At 39.4% G+C, this 21,051-nt stretch overlaps 1 protein-coding gene across 1 annotated transcript in view; it reads left to right on the top strand.

Annotated features, from left to right (window-relative positions):
* Positions 1-21,051, top strand: part of LOC124802784 (DNA mismatch repair protein Msh6) — a 307,253-nt gene that overhangs the window by 17,903 nt on the left and 268,299 nt on the right. Inside the window, exon 2 of the mRNA XM_047263784.1 lies at positions 9,459-9,503. Within this exon, the coding sequence (XP_047119740.1) occupies positions 9,459-9,503 (45 nt within the window). The remainder of the gene's footprint in view (positions 1-9,458; positions 9,504-21,051) is intronic.

Genomic DNA, 21,051 nt, shown 5'->3' with positions numbered 1-21,051 from the left:
ATTTCTTACAAATCTATGCTAGTTATCCATGCAGTCACAGTTCTTCCCTAAGCACGCTTCATAACATGCCAGCTGCTTCAACCTCTTCGCATAGAAGTTTTCCACCTGGGAATTGAACTAGTTGACAATGGCAGTTTTGAGTTTGTCATCTTCAGGCTGTAATCACTGGCCATGTATGGTTAGGACTGTAGGATTGAAAAGTTGCCAACAGAAATACTGAATCATGTCCTTCGTGAGGGCAGTGGTGTGTGGATACGTGTTGTCTTGAAGGGGACTGTTCCAGACAACAGTTGCTCATGCCAGCAGTTTCGGATGACACTTCACAGTTTTGTGAATGTTTCACAAGATATTTCTACTGTATTTGTTGATCCACAGTGCATGAAATCAAGAAAAGGAGTACTCTCCTGTCCTTGAAAATTGTAGCTTTACTGACAATTTTATTTTCTCCATTTTTCTCTATCCATCTCGGTACTTTAAGTTTGCCTCTTTCTTGCTTCTTCACTGCCCAATTTCCAAAGTCCTATGGAGACACACACCACATGAGGTATTCAACGTACCTTTTTCTTTACTCTAACTCCAATTTGCTGCATAGTAAGTGTTTCTGTTTCTGGGAGTCTTGATTTTTCATTGCAGTTCCTGATTTTATTTCTTTTTCACTCATCCTGTCATCAGTTAACTTGCTCCCCAAATACACATGCTGCGCAACCTGTTCAATTTTATCATCCATTGTTTCTGCTTCGTAACTTCTGTGTCATGTACTCTTATCTCCCTATGCTATAGTTTTCTTTGTGATAATTTCATTCTGTACTCTTGCAATCATTCAAGTATGAATAGGGTCATCCCATGTCAATTCAACCAATTTGAGAAAATGTTCCAGCTGATAGTATCAGATTTGTCTGAAATTTAGCACACCAATGGTACCAAGTGTGGAACACTCATGTACAAAATTTTAAGTTCCCCTGCCAATTAGTTCCAGAATTATGACTTGAGAAAGGTGGTGTGACCCGGAAATTGCAACCCGCATCTGACAATCTATCTTCAGACCCAACTTCAGGTCTTAATAACTTCGGAACTATTCCGCACAGTCCAGTGAAATTTTTACAACCCAGTAACATCCACTTAGAGAACACACTCTATGAATCAAAACACCAACAACATATTTCTGAGGGAAAATAAAAAAATTCCAAAATGTAATTTAAAAAATGTAATACGTTAAAAGGTACATATTGTAGGTGCCCTCTATGCCAAATATAATTCACTCAAAAAGGGTATAATTTCTTTTTTTGTGGCAAGCTTAATGTAGCCTAAACACACACACAACTCATCTTGCACATATCAGTCACACAAACAGAGTTACATACATATGAAAATACAAAAATTTGAATAAGTAGAACATAATATGTGTCAAAATTTCAACTTGTTATTGCAAGGCATTTGTGTACAATAAAAGTTGACAGAGATGTATTTGGTTACGTTTCTTTTAACATGATTTAGCAAGTAATAGTGATGATGCAGACAGCTTGTTTCAAGTAAAGCTGCAGAAGAGTGTACTAGTGGTGCTTTTGTTCAAACAAGTTGCAGTATTGGTAGAACACAAGCATCTGAATGTCATAAAACAACATACGGAACAAAATGTGGCATTCGCTTTGTACTGTATGATCTGGATGAATCGGACCAACATTTGTTGCTGTGGAGATCCGGGATACACCCTGTGGGCACAAGAAGTACAGTTCCACGAAAATTTAGTATTTATCATCATATGCAAGTGTTTCTGGATAAGTTTTCTTTCCTACAAAGAAGCTGTTTTGATCCATTTCGGATTCATAAGAAGACAGTAAAGTGTAGCCTCAGAGAAACAGATATAAAATCAGTATTAAAAGTAAATCAGTGCATAGGACTTAACATGAAACCAGGGCAAAAGTTATGTTCCAGGTGTTTTACACTGCTATAAAATGAAGAATATTCTGATAATTAACATGACAGTGACGAAGAGCATCAGCCACCTACAACCACAGCAGATGAGCAATTAAATACTTCAGCGACTGCTCTTGGTTTGTCTCCCATGAAGACACACAAAGTTGGGAAAAGAGACAGGCCCAGCTATGGTAGAAGAAAACTACAAGAAGCTCAAATGGAATTAAAACACAAAATAGCTGACACACTATTGGTGGAAGAGGAAGAACTGTCTGCTCCAAAGGAACAGAAATGATGCCAGAAATGCTCCGATTTGGACAAAATTGTGCATGATTTGAAAGAAAAATGTGCCATATCCACACGCCAGAAAAAAGTAACTATTCTTACCCTTGCACCTTCCAGCTGGTCTATTGACTACACTGCAAAGGAATTCAATGTTTCTACATATGTGGTAAAGCAAGCTAGGAAAATAAAAGCAACCCAAGGAGTGCTTTCACAACTTCAGCAGGCTCAGGGTAAGTAATTGAGTTCAGAAATAAAGGTGCTAGTGTCGGAGTTTTATGAAAATAATGACTACAGCCGAATAATGGCTGGAAAAAAGACTATGTAACGGTGTAAATGGGAAATGCATGTGTACAGATGCAAAAAAGACTGTTGCTATGCAACATATCAGAACTATATGTAGAATTCAGGGAAAAGTATCCCAATACCAAAGTAGGTTTACCATCTTTTTTCGATATTCGGCCAAAATGGGTTGTGCCTGTAAGTGCAAGGGGCACACAGAATGTTTGTGTATGTGAGACCCATCAAAATGCTAAGCTGATGTTTGCTGCTGTAAAGGATTCTGGTCTGGATTACAAAGGTGTGTGACATCAGTTCCTACCAGGTGTGAAAAGTGTCCTGGTAAGGCAAATCTTGCAGTACACATGAATAACAAACTGTATGGTGAACTCCTTATGGATGATGATGATGAACTTGTTTCTTATAAACAATGGACAGATATGGACCACACAAGTCTTGAAACAAAACAAAGTACAGTGGAAGATTTTGTTGAGATGTGTTGTCACAAACTGACCCCACACAGGTTCAGCAGCAGCACAATTGGCTTATCTACAGTTTTGTAAGGATAATTTGAAACAAGATGAAATTAGAGTAATACTAGACTTTCTGAAAATTATGCATTTATAGTTCAAGATGCCATCCAAGGATATCATTGGGACAACAGTCAAGCAACTCTCCAGCCGTTTGCGATTTTCTGTAGAGGGGAATCAGGCGAAGTGTTTGTCATGAACCTGTGCGTTTTTAGTGACTTTTTAGTTCATGATGCCATTGCAGTTCGTGCCCACATTCGCACTGTCATGGCATATGTGAGAAACAAGCTGCCTCACATACATTTTGCTAAATACTTCAGTGATGGGACAGCTAGTCAGTACAAAAACTGTAAAAGCCTCAAAAATTTATGCATGCATTACCATGATTTTCAGATTCACGCAGAATGGAATTTTTTCGCAATAAGTCATGGTAAAAATGTATGTGATGGTATTGGTGCTACCATTAAGTGCATGGCATCACGAGCTAGTCTGCAGCACTCTACAGAAGGTCACATTCTAACACCTCTTCAATTATTTACCTGGGCACAGAAAAATATCTCTGGCATACAATCATTCTATGTTTCGAGGTGAAATCAGTCGAAAAGTTGCTGAAAAGCAGACTAGAACACGTTAAAACTGTTTCAGGCACAAGCAGCCATCATCACTTCTCTCCAGCGGACTCTGACAATGTGCAGATTGTCCCGTTATAATTATAGGTTCATGCACAACATGTGTCTTCACAGTGTGTCTGACTCAGGATTCAGAAGCAAAAGCAGCAACATACAACCAGGTTGCTATGTTATTGCTGTTTATGATGACAAATGGTACTTAGGATGGGTTGCAGAGTGCTGTGAAGCAGAAGGTGATGTATTTGTGAACTTCATGGCACCAGCAGGACCAGCAAGATCATTTCATTGGCCACGTTTGGCAGATGGGTGTTGGATTCCTTTTGAACATATTCTTATGACAGTTTCAGTTCCTACCACAGTGTCAGGAAGACAGTACAATTTGCCACTCAATGTACAGAGTACAGTAGCTAATGTGTGGGAGAACTTCTGTTCGAAGCACAATCAACTGGTTTTTAGCAGTTAAGGTGCAGTAAACATTAATGATAGGTTGTGTTAATCTGTCTATATGTTACTGCTTAGTGATTAAACAGTTGTGGGAGAAGATAAGAAGAGGCAGAACAATTTACGATGTTTTTACAGAATTGTGTTGTGGAACAATGGCCACATCACCAAATACATCTGTCAACTTCCATTGTACACAAATGTCTTGCAATAACATGCTGAAATTTTGAGATATATATCACTATGGTCTACTTATGCAGTGTGTGAAATTTGGCTTGGATACCACTTGTCCCTTTTGTGCTACCACACTTCGAAAATCCATGTTTTTCAGGTAATTTTTCAAATTTTTGTATTTTTGTGTGCATGTAACTTAATGTTTGTGACTGATATGGGCATGATGCGTTCTGTGTGTGTTTAGTCCACATTAAGCTTACCACGAAAAAATTTATACCCTTTTTGAGTGAATTATATTTGGCATAGAGGGCACCTACAATATGTACCTTTTAACGTATTACATTTTTTAAATCACATTTTGGAATTTTTTTATTTTCCCTCAGAAATATGTTGTTGGTGTTTTGATTCATAGAGTGTGTTCTCTAAGTGGATGTTCAGAAGTCATAATTCTGGAACTAATTATCGGAGGAAACCAATACTTCGTACATGAGTGTTCCACACATGGTAGAATTAGTTTACTGAATTTCAGTTAAATCTGAGACTATGAGCTGGAGCCCCTGGTTGAACTGACATGGAATAACCCAATACTGTTCTTTGAAGGGAGAGTGCTCTGTTTCAGAGCAATAGCATTTCTTCAGCTAAACAGATGTTGCTGATCTTCCTGCATTCTTCTCTAGTTGTACTGCATTCATTATCAAACAGGTTGTTTCACAATTCATATTGCAGGCTTCTAGAGTTGAAGAGGGGATTTAATACATAGTCTTGAAGGGACTCGTGTCCAGAAATGAACTGTTTGAATATAAAAGAAGTTACAAGATGGAACCACTTTGAAATCTTCCACTTAATGGTACAGTCTGTAATGGTAGAGCTGTTCAACACATGTACCTAGACCTTTTTTGGATCATCTCAGCCTGTCATGTGCCATTTGTGGCGTCAGAGCTCAGTTGTCTCCGCTGCGTGCATACCATGAAGTTGTAGATTTGAGAGTGATGTGATCTTCTAACTTGGTACATTTCCAGTCATGGTTTCCTTATCAAAATTTTATCCACTAAATCGCCTCTACATCCTCTGGAGGTCAGTCTTATCATACTATTTCTTAGCTTCATGATTGTCTTCTGTCTTGTGTGCAAATGCTTCATTAGTCTCGCCTCCTTACAGTTCATCGTCAGTTTTTAATTTCAATCATCTTATTTCATTTCATGTAGTTAGGAATATTTTTTATGCCTGATAATTGCATAACATTAGTCTTTTTAACATTAAGGATTAAGCTGTTTGTTGCGAACCCATTGTAAGCATTTTTCCATTATTCTCATGGTTGTGTAAGGTATGGATGTGTTTGGACCATTTATCAGTATACTTCATCATCATACTCATTTTCGTATTACTCATTAGTGCCTGAAGATGTTCAGTGCTACCACTGGGCTACCAGCTGAACAAAACTGTTTCCTTCTGTTCTGTCCATTCACTTCTTGTAATCCAAGTCTACAGCCTCAATAATTTTTTTTAAAAAAAGATAATTTACCACTTTTGGCTGTGAAAAGCCAAAAGCGAAAGTGATGTAATTTAAAGTGCGTGCCGTCTATTAGTAGGATAACACTGAACGTGAATATCTAAATAATGTCTTAATTTCTCACTACTTATAACGTGATATAGTGATATTTAATGTTTTCCAGCAAAAACTGATATAAATATCAAATGGAAAAACTGTCTAGCATAACGATATTCTGCTTTTATAACGGCATTGCTATGTAATGTAAAAGCTGTTTTTTTTTTTTGTCCTCAGCACATGCATCCAAAAGACTAATTAGATTATTCATGGAGAATTGCACTGATTTGCTACTGCACATGGTAAAAGTGTTTGCAGTGGACTTGAGGCACTGCTTAAAAACTTACTTGATAAAGCAAGTTCTCAATGGACATTTGAAAATCAAATTGTAGTAGCTAAGCAGCTGTAGAATTTGGCTCAAGAAACCATTTCTGGTATCCATTTAGAATTATACAACTTAGGTATACTGGCAATGTAAGGTTATTGGCTCAACACAGTAATTCAAAAACCACGTGAATTTCAGGCTGCAGTGAAGGTATATTCTGAGTGGTAAACTAAGTATGCAAGCAAGTTCTAAACAGCATACTTGCTCAGAAGATCTGTGTGTCATTGAAGATGGACTTGGTACAGTTGCTTCAACTAGTAGGGCCAATTTTAGAAGTTTCTTGCTGATTGCTTATGTTCTTGAAAAGGACATCTATCTACTTAATTCAAAGGCATTCTTCACTCAAAGGGACATGCTGTCTAATTTTTTTTTTATCCTGATCCAAACGTAGAAATCTTGGATGTGCTAACTGATTGTATTCTATGAAAGACTGATGCTACGATGTGTACTCTAACAGTGTATATTGACCTTGTGTTAGGTACCATCACCACTGTCACCGCGTTTAAAAAGAAATCTATGAAAGGTATTATAAAAATGACTTCAAGTAAAATAGTTAAAGTGATTGTCTTGTATAGGTTTTTAATTCAGTTAGAATCATTCTGTTTTCAGTAAAATGCCATTTAAAATCTTTTTAAAAAATGCAGATTATGCTCATTAAATGTAATCTTATGCAGCTGTTTCTATTTGAAGTAACTTTTATTACATAGTTATCTCATCAGGTGTAGGCTAAAGATTAAAATATGTAATACGATTCGTGCTAATTAACTTAATATCTCTGCTTTATTTTTGAAGGAAAGCATTGATTAAAGTTTTTAAAATCTGTTAAGTTATTTTATTTAAGGGGAGTTAGAACGTAAAAATTTTTTTTTTACTTTTTCGGATTTTTATCTCATTATAAAATTTGCAATTTTCTGAATAAAATGAGATATATATATATCACTTATAAACTTACATGGGAAGTATTTTATTTTATTTTTTTATATATAATCTACACCAATTGAAAATGTTAAAAGTTTTACGTGCATTACTTCAGGATCTAATGAAATTGATCATGGCCAGAAGAAGATGGTCACCAAGTTGAGGAAGTTGAAATAAAGTTTGAGAGACAAGAAACTTTCTGATGGTGAAACCATAAGAGGCTGGCTGACAGACAAAATGATTGATGAACCACAGCAGTATTATGGGATGGCCATTATAAATAATACTGAGGATTTGTTGAAAATGAAGCAGGCAGTATGGCAGTTCATACAGCCACAAACATTGACTCCAGCAGCAGTTGTGGATATCATAAAACCTATTTACAGAGACCTGGCAAATCCTGAATTACTGAAGAACTGTGTGCATGGTCAGACTCAAAATACCAATGAGTTGTTCAATAATCTTATTTGTACTCGCGAACCAAAAAGTTTTTGTTGGAATGAAGACATTAAAGTGGTGGTCATGGGGCGGGGCGGGGGGGGGGGGGGGGTCAGTGTTGCTGTTATTGCTTTTAATAATGGCAACATTGGTGGAGTGAAAATGGTACAGCATATGGGAATTAATCCTGGAGCAAACTACATCAGAGAACTTGAATGGCTGGACAAGGGTTGCGTTGATAAAGCAGAGTATGCTGCACAGTTGGCCCCTAAGGAGTCCAGAAAGAAGAAGAAAAAACTTGGAAGAAGATCAAGAGGATGATATACAGTATGGTGCAGGGTGCTTCTGAGTGACTAAAATTAAAAAGTTAAACATATATTAAGTGAGTTACAGTCTTTTAAACTTTAGAAGCTGGTCCTGAAAATTTGCATTTTCTATTGCATTTTTCCCTAAATCCCAGAAACCGCTTTGAGTAGAGTATTCAAATTGTCAGGGAGTAATAACATACATATCCTTAGTCTACAGAACTAAAAAAAGAACATAGTGTTACGTATAATTAAAATTATTTAGGATAACGTCCAAAAAAAGTACCCAAAATTTTAACTGTGTAATTAAGAAATTGTATTTCTGAAAGTGGCTGAAGTGCAATTACTGAAGTTCATTAGACTCGGAACATGCAGTTTAGTGTCCTGTAAAAGTTTCATGTCAATGGCTACAGTGGTTCCTGAAATACAGGGAATTCAAGTCACTAATTTTAACATTGTCTGGATATGGCGTTCAAACTCCCCTTAATATAGCTTTCTTAATTTTGGTTCGTGATAACTCATCTTGAAATGTAAATTATGCTGTAAACACACTAATGGAAACATTTATTTAGCACAAACAAGAGGATGTTTTTGAGATTTTCCACAGTATATTTTTTTCATATTGTAGTAAAGTCAAGAATCATTGTGTTGCATTGACTCAAGCTTCAGCTTCCTAGATGAATATTTTTGAAGTTTGTTTCATGGCCATTTGGGAGCAGTGAGCAACTTTCATTTCTTGTACTCTTTGTTTATTGTAAATGTACAAGCAGTAAATAATGAATAATAAAATACCTGACCCTGTGAGATCCAGATTACTGTTACCCTGCTGTGCAAGCAGTGTACTAAACAGGTGCCATGTCTAGTGATAAGTTCTAATTTTGAAGTTATTTACATGTGGTGCAAAACTATAAACTATGAGGGGCCGATTAGTTTCCTGTGTAAAATATTTAATGATATTTCCATACGAAATATGAATTTGTTGCTGTGGGAGCTAAGTGATTACTTTCTTGAATAGAATTTTCTCTAGGCCATTGCCAGTAGCTCCTCCAATCCTCAATATATTAAAATTCAAAAATTCCAAAATTTTTATACGGTCACTTTAGGCCAAACAATAGTGCTTAATTCAGAAAAATTTGGAGCCATAACTGTCACAATAAATTTGTCAAGTAGTATTGTATTCGAAAGGAATCAATACTTTCGATTTGTAATATGCACATACAAAAAAAGAATCAGTTATGTTATTACAGCTTATTTTTTGAAATTGCTTTGGCAAATATACTGATTGAGCAACCTCTCTGTGTGTCAACGTGTTTCCCAGATTTCTGCAGCACCTGAAAACTGATTTTTGTTAATGAGCTAGGAAAGGAAAATGACTGAAGAAGAGCTACATCAGATTTGAATTTACAGAATTTGAAAGACTGAAATTATCATAATTTACTCTTAAATATTGGTGAACTTGTAATAGCTTTTGTCGGAGGTATGATGCATTATTGAGTGTTGATTTGTGTGGTTTGTGGTCTAAAATAATTAGATAAAAAAATCCAGTTGAGTTATAAGATCTTCCTGTCCCATGTATGATTATTGATGTCTATAGAAAATTCTTTATTACTTTTCCAGACTCTGAGTGCTCACCATCTGAGAAGAAAGAATGTCTGAAGAATGGTATGTCTGATGGCAACATGCCAAGCGAAAATTGTTTAAAATGCTTTTGATATTAGTACCGTGTTTTGTCAGATAGTAGGAGGACATTAAATTGAGATCTATTCTATTGTTTAATCTTTAAAAAGTCAACCATCAATTACGTCACCAGCTATGTGGAGAATAGTAGTAGTATTAGTGATAGGTGTCTGTATTAGATTTAAGCTACCACGTGATGTCTTGATGTTGAAGTCTCAAGTAGTTAAAAATATTATCTTTTTTCTTTGTGTTAATGCCATTTTAGTGCACACATACCCATGCGACAAGTGTCGTCAGTTTTGACACAAGTAGTCCCGAGGTCTCAGAATTCGTTTTCTCGGTGCTGGTTAGACGACCCTGGGGTACCTGAGCTGGGGACTGGTAAGTGCCACCAGTCCTCTGTCACCTTAGCTGTGGGCGTGCTTAAATGACCACTGTATGGTATGGCAGTGGTGGAACTTTGTGAATTGGGGGAGGGAACTTTGATTGATTACCAGGATCGTGAGGATGGTAAAAAATCTGTATAAAAACCTGTCAGTCTCAAGGTGTGCTGCAGTCACGCCAATGAAATGTTTGATTGTTGAGGTGGAACAGTCGTTAGTAGGGAGGACCTGTTGCAACTTGTGGTGTGTCGTAACATTTCTGTGGGAAAGGCCATGGCTTATTGTTAAGCTTTTCAAAGTATGGTGAATAGCCATGTGAATGAAATATAAAAGACTATATGTAGCTTATTGTGGCCAAGATAGACACGAAGCCCACGCCTACTACTGTAGTACAAGTTTATATGCCAACTAGCTCAGCAGATGACGAAGAAATTGAAGAAATGTATGATGAAATCAAAGAAATTATTCAGATAATGAAGGGAGACGAAAATTTAATAGTGACGGGTGACTGGAATTCGGTAGTAGGAAAAGGGACAGAAGGAAACATCGTAGGTGAATATGGATTTGGGCTAAGAAATGAAAGAGGAAGCCGCCTGGTAGAATTTTGCACAGAGCACAACTTAATCATAGCTAACACTTGGTTCAAGAATCACAAAAAAAGGCTGTATACATGGAAGAAGCCTGGAGATACTGACAGGTTTCAGATAGGTTATGTAATGGTAAGACAGAGATTTAGGAACCACGTTTTAAATTTTAAGATATTTCCAAGGGCAGATGTGGACTCTGACCACAATCTATTGGTTATGAACTGTATATTAAAACTGAAGAAACTGTAAAAAGGTGGGAATTTAAGGAGATGGGATCTGGATAAACTGACTAAACCAGAGGTTATACAGAGTTTCAGGGAGAGCATAACGGAACAATTAACAGGAATGGGGGAAAGAAATACAGTAGAAGAAAAATGGGTAGCTTTGAGGGATGAAGTAGTGAAGGCAGCGGAGGATCAAGTAGGTAAAAAGACAGGGGCTAGCAGAACTCCTTGGGTAACAGAAGAATTGAATTTAATTGATGAAAGAAGAAAATATAAAAATGCAGTAAATGAAGCAGACAAAAAGGAATACAAACGTCTCAAAAATGAGATTGACAGGAAGTGCAAAATGGCTAAGCAGGGATGGCTAGAGGTCAACTGTAAGGATGTAGAGCCTTATCTCACCAGGGGTAAGATAGATACTGCCTACAGGAAAATTAAAGGGAACTTTGGAGAAAAGAGAACCACTTGTCTGAATATCAAGAGCTCAGATGGAAACCCTGTTCTAAGCAAAGAAGGGAAATCAGAAAGGTGGAAGGAGTATATAGAGGGTCTATACAAGAGCGATGTACTTGAGGACAATATTATGGAAATGGAAGAGGATGTAGATGAAGATGAAATGGGAGATATGATACTGCGTGAAGAGTTTGACAGAGCATTGAATGATCTGAGTCTAAACAAGGCCCAGGGAGTAGTAAACATTCCATTAGAACTACTGACTGCCTTGGGAGAGCCAGTCCTGACAAAACTCTACCATCTGGTGAGCAAAATGTATGAGACAAGCGAAATACCCTCAGACTTCAAGAAGAATGTAATAATTCCAATCCCAAAGAAAGCAGGTGTTGACAGATGTGAAAACTACCGAACTATCAGTTTAATAAGTCACAGCTGCAAAATACTAACGCAAATTCCGTACAGACGAATGGAAAAACTGGTAGAAGCCGACCTTGAGGAAGATCTGTTTGGATTCCGTAGAAATGTTGGAACACGTGAGGCAATACTGACCTTATGACTTATCTTAGAAGACAGATTAAGGAAAGGCAAACCTACGTTTCTAGCATTTTTAGACTTAGAGAAAGCTTTTGACAATGTTGACTGGAATACTCTCTTTCAAATTCTGAAGGTGGCAGGGGTAAAATACAGGGAGCGAAAGGTTATTTACAATTTGTACAGAAACCAGATGGCAATTATGAGTCGAGGGGCATGAAAGGGAAGCAGTGGCTGGGAAGGGAGTGAGACGGGGTTGTAGCCTCTCCCCGATGTTATTCAATCTTTGTATTGAGCAAACAGTGAAGGAAACAAAAGAAAAATTCGTAGTAGGTATTAAAATCCATGGAGAAGTAATATAAACTCTGAGGTTTGCTGATGACATTGTAATTCTGTCAGACAGCAAAGGACTTGGAAGAGCAGTTGAACGGAATGGATAGTGTCTTGAAAGAAGGATATAAGATGAACATCAACAGAAGCAAAACGAGGATCGTGAAATGTAGTCGAATTAAGTTGGGTGGTGCTGAGGGAATTAGATTAGGAAATGAGACACTTAAAGTAGTAAAGGAGTTTTGCTATTTGGGGAGCAAAATAACTGATGATGGTCGAAGTAGAGAAGATATAAAATGTAGACTGGCAATAGCAAGGAAAGCGTTTCTGAAGAAGAGAAATTTGTTGACATCAAATATAGATTGAAGTGTCAGGAAGTCATTTCTAAAGTATGTGTATGGAGTGTGGCCATGTATGAAAGTGAAACATGGACGATAAATAGTTTAGACAGGAAGAGAATAGAAGCTTTTGAAATGTGGTGCTACAGAAGAATGCTGAAGATTAGATGGGTAGATCACATAACTAATGAGGAGATACTGAATAGGATTGTGGAGAAGAGAAGTTTGTGGCACAACTTGACTAGAAGAAGGGATCGGTTGGTAGGACATGTTCTGAGGCATTAAGGGATCACCAATTTAGTATTGGAGGGCAGCGTGGAGGGTAAAAATTGTAGAGGGAGACCAAGAGATGAATACACTAAGCAGATTCAGAAGGATGTAGGTTGCAGTAAGTACTGGGATATGAAGAAGCTTGCACAGGATAGTGTAGCATAGAGAGCTGCATCAAACCAGTCTCAGGACTGAAGACAACAACAACGACAACAACATATATAGCTTACATAGACGTTGTAAAAATATTACGCCGTTGAGAGGTCTCTCTGTGTACAGTGTGAAGTGAATGCGGCATGTAAGTGTGGAGCCTGAGCAGTGGTAGAGTGCACTATTTTATGGTGCCCCCAGTTGCAGATGCTTTGGAGGGGCTGCCATAGAATAAGCAAGCAGACCTATTTAAGAATGACAATACTAGTAAAGACACAAAAGAGACTGGTCGATTTTGGGTGAAGGTCCAGATTAAAAGTTATTGTTATATTGTCAGTAAGGTTCCAGTGTTACTGCTTAAAACATCTATCGATAATTAAGACAGTTGTTTCAGAAGATTTCCATTTTCAAGTACCTGCATATACAGAGTTTGAGAATTACAGTGTTCTATAGTTCCATAAGAATATTAGACTTAATTTTTTATAAGTGAAAAATTTTGTGAGTTACTGAGTTATAACTGAAAATGCAGTTATAATTTTCGTTCAGTGTGTACATCTGTACTCTGCAAACCTCCGTGACGTACATGGCAGAGAGTAAGTCGCAAGTTAATTATTATGAACTACACAAAAAACTGTGTTGTAATTAATTTTTCATATTTCTAAATTATGTAAGTAAGAGGGAAACATGTTTATGTTGTCGTGGCGAGTATATAACATCTGGTGTGACTGTATCTGGTGACTGTTCTTGTCAATTGGGTGCTGTTTTATACTGTGTGACATATTTTGATATGGCATTATAGATATTCCCTGAAATGTTTTTAACAGTCAACACCATAGATGTTTTATATTTACATAGTAAGCAACTATGGTCAGAGGTGATTATATCTTTAGGTATCTCAAGTTCGTGTGCCCTCTTTAGGTATCTCAAGTTCGTGTGCCCTATCTTTGGTTCTCAATTTATATCAGTGTTGTTCTGAAATTTAAATAATGTCTGGTGTGACTGTTCGTTACATTTCATGTGAAATTCAAGAAATTGCAGTGTCATGTTAGTGTAAAATCGTGAAATATTTAGCGTAGTTTAGGACAGCTGACACCACAGTGCTTTATATTTACATAAGAACAGACATTGGTGAGAGTAAAGATGTCTTTAGGCATCTCTGGCATGCGTATCCACTCTTGCACTGTCGACTTTTATCGATTAAGTCAGTGAAATTATCTAAATAATTTTTGTGTTTGAAATTGGTGTGTTCATTGAGAATTTCCTTCTGATATTTTTTTGTGTGTTCTTCCAAAATATTCATTTCTGATTCTTTTGGTGTTTTATGTAATAATTGTAGAGTGACACCTTTATTCTGGCTTTCGAGGGGAATACTATCCCAGGGGAAGTCAAGGTTGTGTGTTACTGATGTGATGTGAAGTCGTACGTCCTGCCACCCCTGAGATGCTTTCAATGCTTGTGTTTCGGGCATATGTCTTCCCTTTGTATGGTGGACCCTCTGTGTGGTGACTGTGGCCACACATTCCCTGAGGGAAGACCCCGTGTTCTGCCACCTGTGTGCGTCAACTGTCATGACCACCACTCTCCACTCTTGCCAGATTGCCCAGTTTACAAGAAAAAAAAAAGATCAAACAGCACAAGTCCCTGGATTGTCTGTTATATTCTGAGGCTTGCCAGAAATATGACCACCTCCATCCAGTGATGATTTCTTCTACTTTTACCTCTGTTGCATCCTTTCCCTCTTCTACCTCTTCCTTACCCCAGCCTCCTCCCCCTCCCCTCTAGGTGCTGTCGCTCACCTTCCCCAGCCAAAGGAATGCCCGCTTCTTCGATGTCTCCCCACCTTGAGCCCTGGAGGTGCCATCTCCCCCTTCGCTACCTGAGTCTGACATTTATGGATGTCACCCAATCCTCACCGGGGATGACGACTGACCTGGTGACACGGTCTTCCCTCGGCTTCTTTATGTCTAACCTGGACTCTCACCACACGATAACCCTGTGGAATTGCAACAGATATTACTGTCATCTACCAGAAATACAACTTGTTTCCTCATATTCTGCATTCTGTCTTGCTCTTCAAGAATTGCACTTTCATGATTACCATTCCAAAATGTTTCGTAGTTGTCGGGCATTCTGTCGGAACTGTGACATCCCGGGATATCATCTGGAGTGGTCCGCACTTTGGTTTGCACCGATGTCATTATCGACTGAACCTCCATTCGTACCACTGTGTATGCAATAGCGGACAAGTGTGAAAGGTTCCAGCAATCACCCCTTGCAATATCTACCTCCCTCTAGGTAGGTCAGTTCCTTATGTTGATCTGCCTACCTTAATACAGCAACTCTCATCCCTGTACCCCTTCCTGGGGGACTTCAGTGCACACCACCCATCTGTGGGGGAGTGCCACTTCCACAGGTGGGGGTGTTCTAACTGACCAACTTATGACAGACTTCGATTTGTGTCTGCTCAGTGATGATTCCCCTACCCACTCAGTGCCACCTTTTCTGCTATCAATCTCACAATCTCGTCCCCTGCTTTCGTGTCTTCTCTGGTTACCCACGATGGTCTTTGTGACAGTGACCACTTCCCGATGATGCTATCGTTCACCTGCCGCCACCAGGCAGACAGTCCCCCACATTAGGCTTTCCACAGAGCCAATTGGCCTTTATATATGTCTGCTGTGCACTTTGACACCTCTCAAATTGCAGTGATGTGATCGTGCAAGACATTTCTACCACTATTCTTCATGCTGCTGATACTGCTATCCCACTATCCACAGGTCCTCCTCATCGACCAGTACAATGGTGGACCGAGGATGTAGCAGTTGCTATCCAGGATTGCAGACAGGCTCTGCAATGATTTAGATGACACCCTTCACAGACTAATCGCTTTTAAGTGTCTCCGTGCTAAAGCATGCTACCTTATTAAGCAGAATAAAAAGGAAAGGTGGGAGCACTGTGTTTCTTCCCTGGGAATGTATGCCTCATCATCACAGGCTTGACCGAGCTCCATAGCCTTCTGGGCCGCCAGTGACAACAAACTGTCCAGAGTCTTACTGTACAGGGCAGGGTGCTTTGTGTGCTGATCCACGGGTCCTCACAGAACACCTCGCGACACACTTTTTGACAGCATCGGCATTCTCTTCCTATCCTGCTACCTTTCTCTGGCAGAAATGATGAGTTGAAGAAACCCCCGTCAGTTTCAACTTTCACCAAACTGAATCCTATAATGAACCCTCCAGTGAATGGGAATTCTTGCAGACTTCTACCTCTTCACATGACACAGCCCCAGGCCCGAATGCCCTCCACAACTAGATGATCCAACACTTGGGTGTCACCTAGGGGCAAATGTCTACCCAGGGTCTTCAACCACATTTGGCTCACTGGTGACTTTCCCTCGCAATGGTGAGACAGCCTGGGAAGAACCCGACATCTCTCGGCAGGTATGGCCCGATTAACGTGACCGACATACTCTGTAAACTGCTTCATAGAATGGTTAGTGTCAGTTTATATTGGGTACTCGAATCTTGGGGCCTTTTTTCCCCGTATCAGCGTGGCTTCTGGGAAAAATGATCTCCGTCTGAGCATTTACTCAGATTGGAAACAGCACTCAGAGCGGCTCGTACTAAGCTCCGGCACCTCGTTGCAGTTTTCCTTGACCTCGGGCCTTACCTGCGTGCGAAAGGTTAATGCTCTCAACCTCATGGCCCACACATCTTGGGGTGCAGACCGTGCTGCTCGTCTGTATCTGTACCGCGTTCTGGTTTGCCCAGACTACACTGTGGTTGCGATGTTTGTGGCTCGGTGGCTCCTTCCACTCTGAAACTACTCAATCCTGTTCGTCATTATGGAGTGCGTCTGGCTATCGTGGCTTGACGCTGTCACATTTTAACCCTCCGTGATTGGGGCTTTCGCAGCTCTTTTATCCGTTATTTTTTATCCCGCCAGCTCCTCCAGGTTAGAGTTGGCACTTCACTCAGCACCCCTGTGATCCAGGAGAACAGTATCCCACAGGGTTCTTCATCACCATCAATAAACCTCTGTGGGACTCTGGTTACCTGGGATTAAGTGTCAGTGATTTTTTGCATTTGGTGCAGCTCCCACGTGGTAGCATCCGCCGAAAACCAGCTCTAAGGCACCATCCTACGGGCCTCTGTGTGGGCCCTCTCCCATTGTTTCCAGCTACCTCCCTCCAAAACGTTTGTTATGCATCTTTGCCGTTGATCCATAGTACACCCTGATCCAGAACATTTTTAGGTGACCAGCACCTAGATGCTGTAGCACAGTCCCGTTTCTCGGGCCTTACCTGCATGCGGAAGGTTAATGCTCTCCACCTCGTGGCCCACACATCTTGGGGTGCAGACCGTGCTATTCTTCTCTATCTGTACCGTGTTCTGGTTTGTCCAGACTACAATGTGGTTGCGATGTTTGTGGCTCGGTGGCTCCTTCCACTCTGAAACTACTCAATCCTGTTCATCATTATGGGGTGCGTATGGCTATCAGTGCCTTTTGCACTAGTCCCGTCAACAGACTACTCGCAGAACAGGGATTCCCCCCTACAAATACGACTAAGCCAACTTCTAGTTTCTTACGCAATCAGCATTTGACAGTTCTGTGACCATCCTGCGTACCCTCCTGATACCTGCCCTTGGGTGGGATTGCTGGTTGGAATGTGTCTCACTTCCCTCTGTTGGGATCTCCAACGCCACTCACTTGAAAGTGGCCTGTGCATTTCCTCTGCACCTCCCCCTTGGATGGTGCCTCGACCACAAATTAGAATTGACCTATTCCAGGGTCTTGAGGTCTCTGTTGCCCCTACGATATTCCGGCATCTTATATGATCCATCCATGAAGATGTCCAAGGTGCTACCATCTTCTACACTGATGGTTCTAAAATGTCAAGTGGGATATGATAGATATGAGGGGATACACTTTCTAATCTCCTATTGCTGTGGAACGTCATTTACTGACAGGATCATGTAGCGTGTTCACAGCAGAGCTGCTATGGATCGATGATACTCTCGTCACCCTTTGATCTCTGATACTGATGACCTGCTCTCTGCCCTTGGGTGTGCCACTTGCTTCGTTGAATTCACGCTGAATTCACCACTGAAACCGTAGAGAGCTTACGGATGGTGTTACTCCGGCGTCAAAATTGTTTTTGTGCAAAATTCGCAAATCCAGTTCGTGCTTCCAAATGACACCTTTTTGCAGAGCCGACATTGTTCAGAGCAACGACAGTCAAAATTTTGAATCGACATTCGAATGCAGCCATTCAGTTCAAGCACATAAAATTTACTATTAATTTGGCCTTTGCATTGACCATAAATAAGGCGCAAGACCAAACATTGGCCGTATGTGGATTGAATCTGGAATATCCGAGGAGATAAATTAATTTCCAACATTTATTATTACTTAGGTTAGATTTCATAGATCTAAAACATTCACTAGTTAGATTTAAGAGATCAACCTTTCTTAATTTTGTTCTTCAGTATCTAACTACATTAATGTATTTGAAGCATTTCAATTATATTGAATTAAAGATTTTAGCTGAAAACATATTTTGCTAGCGATGTCTGTGGCAGGATAATGTCTTCCTACCGGATTCTCTAGTATAATTATAAAATTAAAGTTTGTGAAAATTGCAGCCCTGCGAAATGACAAAATGAATTCTGTCTCTGAGAAAGTGCACTACGTCTGTAGCAGTTGCTAAATTGTAGAGATATTGATGCCCCTCACCATCGCCAGTCCCCTTGTAACAATCTCTTGCGTGTGTGATGGTGTAAAACGGAAATGCAAATCTACTTTTTTACAGCCCAGACGGAGAGTACGTACAGATGGCAATTAAAAAACTGCAAAGGAGTGCTATGTGCTGCTGGGATGATTGATGTTGATGCAAAAGAGCCAGTAACGGGCATATGTTGCACCTCAGTTTCAGCAGGGCTACAGAGGGAAGCAGGTGTTGATTGCATAGACCCCTAGTGTTTCATGGAAACAAACATAAGTAAAAACATTGAAACAAACACAGTGATGACACCTGGTTCTAGCAACGAGTTGTTCTCAGAGTGTGCAACAGAGCGTCTCTTGTAATACAGAATGTGTTCATACTTATAAACATCTGTTGAAGACACATTTAAAGGCTTTGATTGGTATACTGAAAGTCATTAATCATCCAAGAAACGACTCCCTCATCAGTACTACACTGGCTCGTATAGTAATACAATTGGTCCATTGATTACCACACGTGATTCACATTCAGGAGAAATATGGTTGAAAGGCCCGTCCTGCCATCCAGATTTAGGTGTTCTGTGATTTTCCTGGATTGCTCAGGCAAATATTGGGTTGGTCCCTTTGAAAGGGCACAGCCAATTTCCCTTCCCATTTTTTCATAAACCGAGCTTATGATTCGTCTCTAGTGACATCACTGTCGATGGGACATAAATTTCTAATCTTCCTTCCTTCTCCTTTTAATGTATTTGAGGAGGAGTAAGCAGCTTGGATAGTGCACAGTGAAAATTGGGCTGCACTCAACACTTAATTTCAGTCAAGTTGCTATCACATGACACAACAAATGCTGGTGCAGATGATGTGTGTAAGAAAGTGAACAAACAAGGTAACATTCCCAAGTTTCAATGAACGATCTTGATGAAACTTGAAGAGTGTGTAGAAGGTGCAAAATGATGTGGTATGTATTTATTTATTTTTTTGTGCCCAATTTTATTTTTAATGGCTAAAACACACCCAGAAAGGTAATTTAACACATTGGGTTTAGAAGGAGTAGATTCTAAACCAATAAATATAGAAAAACATGTTTCATGGATAAAATGTGTTTCATCAAAATGGAAAGTTTTGCTACAACATAAATTAAAACGCTTTTAACGCCACAGACATCCATGTGTAATAAAGCTGGTTTCTGTAATACCATTGTTAAAAAATATGTTGTACAAAATGTACTGTTGAAGTATGTACCTAATTAAAACATCTAAATGTTCATTATTGGTCTAATTAATTCTTTAACTTCTTTTGGTTTGTTTTAAACTGTTATACTAAACTGTAAATTTATCATTATTGTTTTACCTTTTCAGTTCGCCATTTCATTTATGTGTACTTTCTTAATTGAAAATAATAAGTAACCCATTATTATGATGCAAAGTTGTTACAATAATAATCAATAAAGAAATGCTTGCAATATAACAATTTTTTGCACCAATCAACACAAAATGAACGAATTTTCTCCTGCACTGGGAAAGACAACATCTGTTAAATATAATATGACTTGTTCAGACATTAGCTTATCATGTTTCAATGCCATCACAGGAACATTTGGGGCTTTGTAGAGAGATTCTCGAATTCTCGGTACATTCTCTCCATTAAAAGTTTCTTTTAAAACTGTGAAAAGGGAGGTAAGCAATGTGCCAGCTGCAAATACTGATGGCTGAATTGTTCAACTAAGGGTTTCTTTGTGGTGCATCTCCGTAGGCTTTTGAAGGTAAGATCTCACAAATAGTAAAACAGTGTATACCTACCATCAGCTAACGCCGGTCTGTTGGGACTATGCGTAATAAGTACCGCTCGCCACTCCATCCTTCAAAAACAGTTATTCCGACAAGTTGTATTTTTCTTTTTGTTTTTTTCCTTCAAGACTATTATTTGAAGAGTGTAAAGGATTGTAACACGTTGTAACATGCCCAGTTATCACCCCCAAGGGGGCCCTGTCTGGCAGTACTTCTTGCTAGCTGCAACCCAAAGATGCTGCAGTTTGCGGCCTGTGATCTACCACGGTTCGCCAACTAGTAGCTCACCGAGTACAAGGCCGTTCCAGTTAGTTGGCGACACCATAGACAGTGTTCTGAGTCTGCTGGTGGTGATATGTGCTGCTGGTGCTGCCTTCTGTTATATAAGCTGGCACCAACAGCTCTGCAACATACTCATCTGCCACTGGGTGCTACTATGGAACTGTAATTCGCCGCACGATTTCTGGGCCTCTCTACACTCTTCAGGTCCTCTATCTTACGGAACACTCTTTAGATTACTAGGTATCACATGGATTTCTGTATGTGGCCGTTAACGTGGACATTTCTTCGGATTTTGTTTTGGACTGCCTGTACTTGTCAATAGTGATTGAACCTGTGGTGTCGAACAAACTTGTTACCGAATTGACGTGAGGCTTTTTATTGTGTGTAAAAGTATATCTGTTTAAAAATAGGGAAGACGTGAACACTAACCCAGTTAATATTTGCCGAATACTAAATGATCATTTCAGTAGTATG

The sequence above is a fragment of the Schistocerca piceifrons genome, chromosome 6 (genome assembly GCF_021461385.2).
Source record: "Schistocerca piceifrons isolate TAMUIC-IGC-003096 chromosome 6, iqSchPice1.1, whole genome shotgun sequence".
Taxonomy (NCBI): Eukaryota; Metazoa; Arthropoda; class Insecta; order Orthoptera; family Acrididae; genus Schistocerca; species Schistocerca piceifrons.
This window is presented reverse-complemented; position numbering and strand designations above follow the sequence as displayed.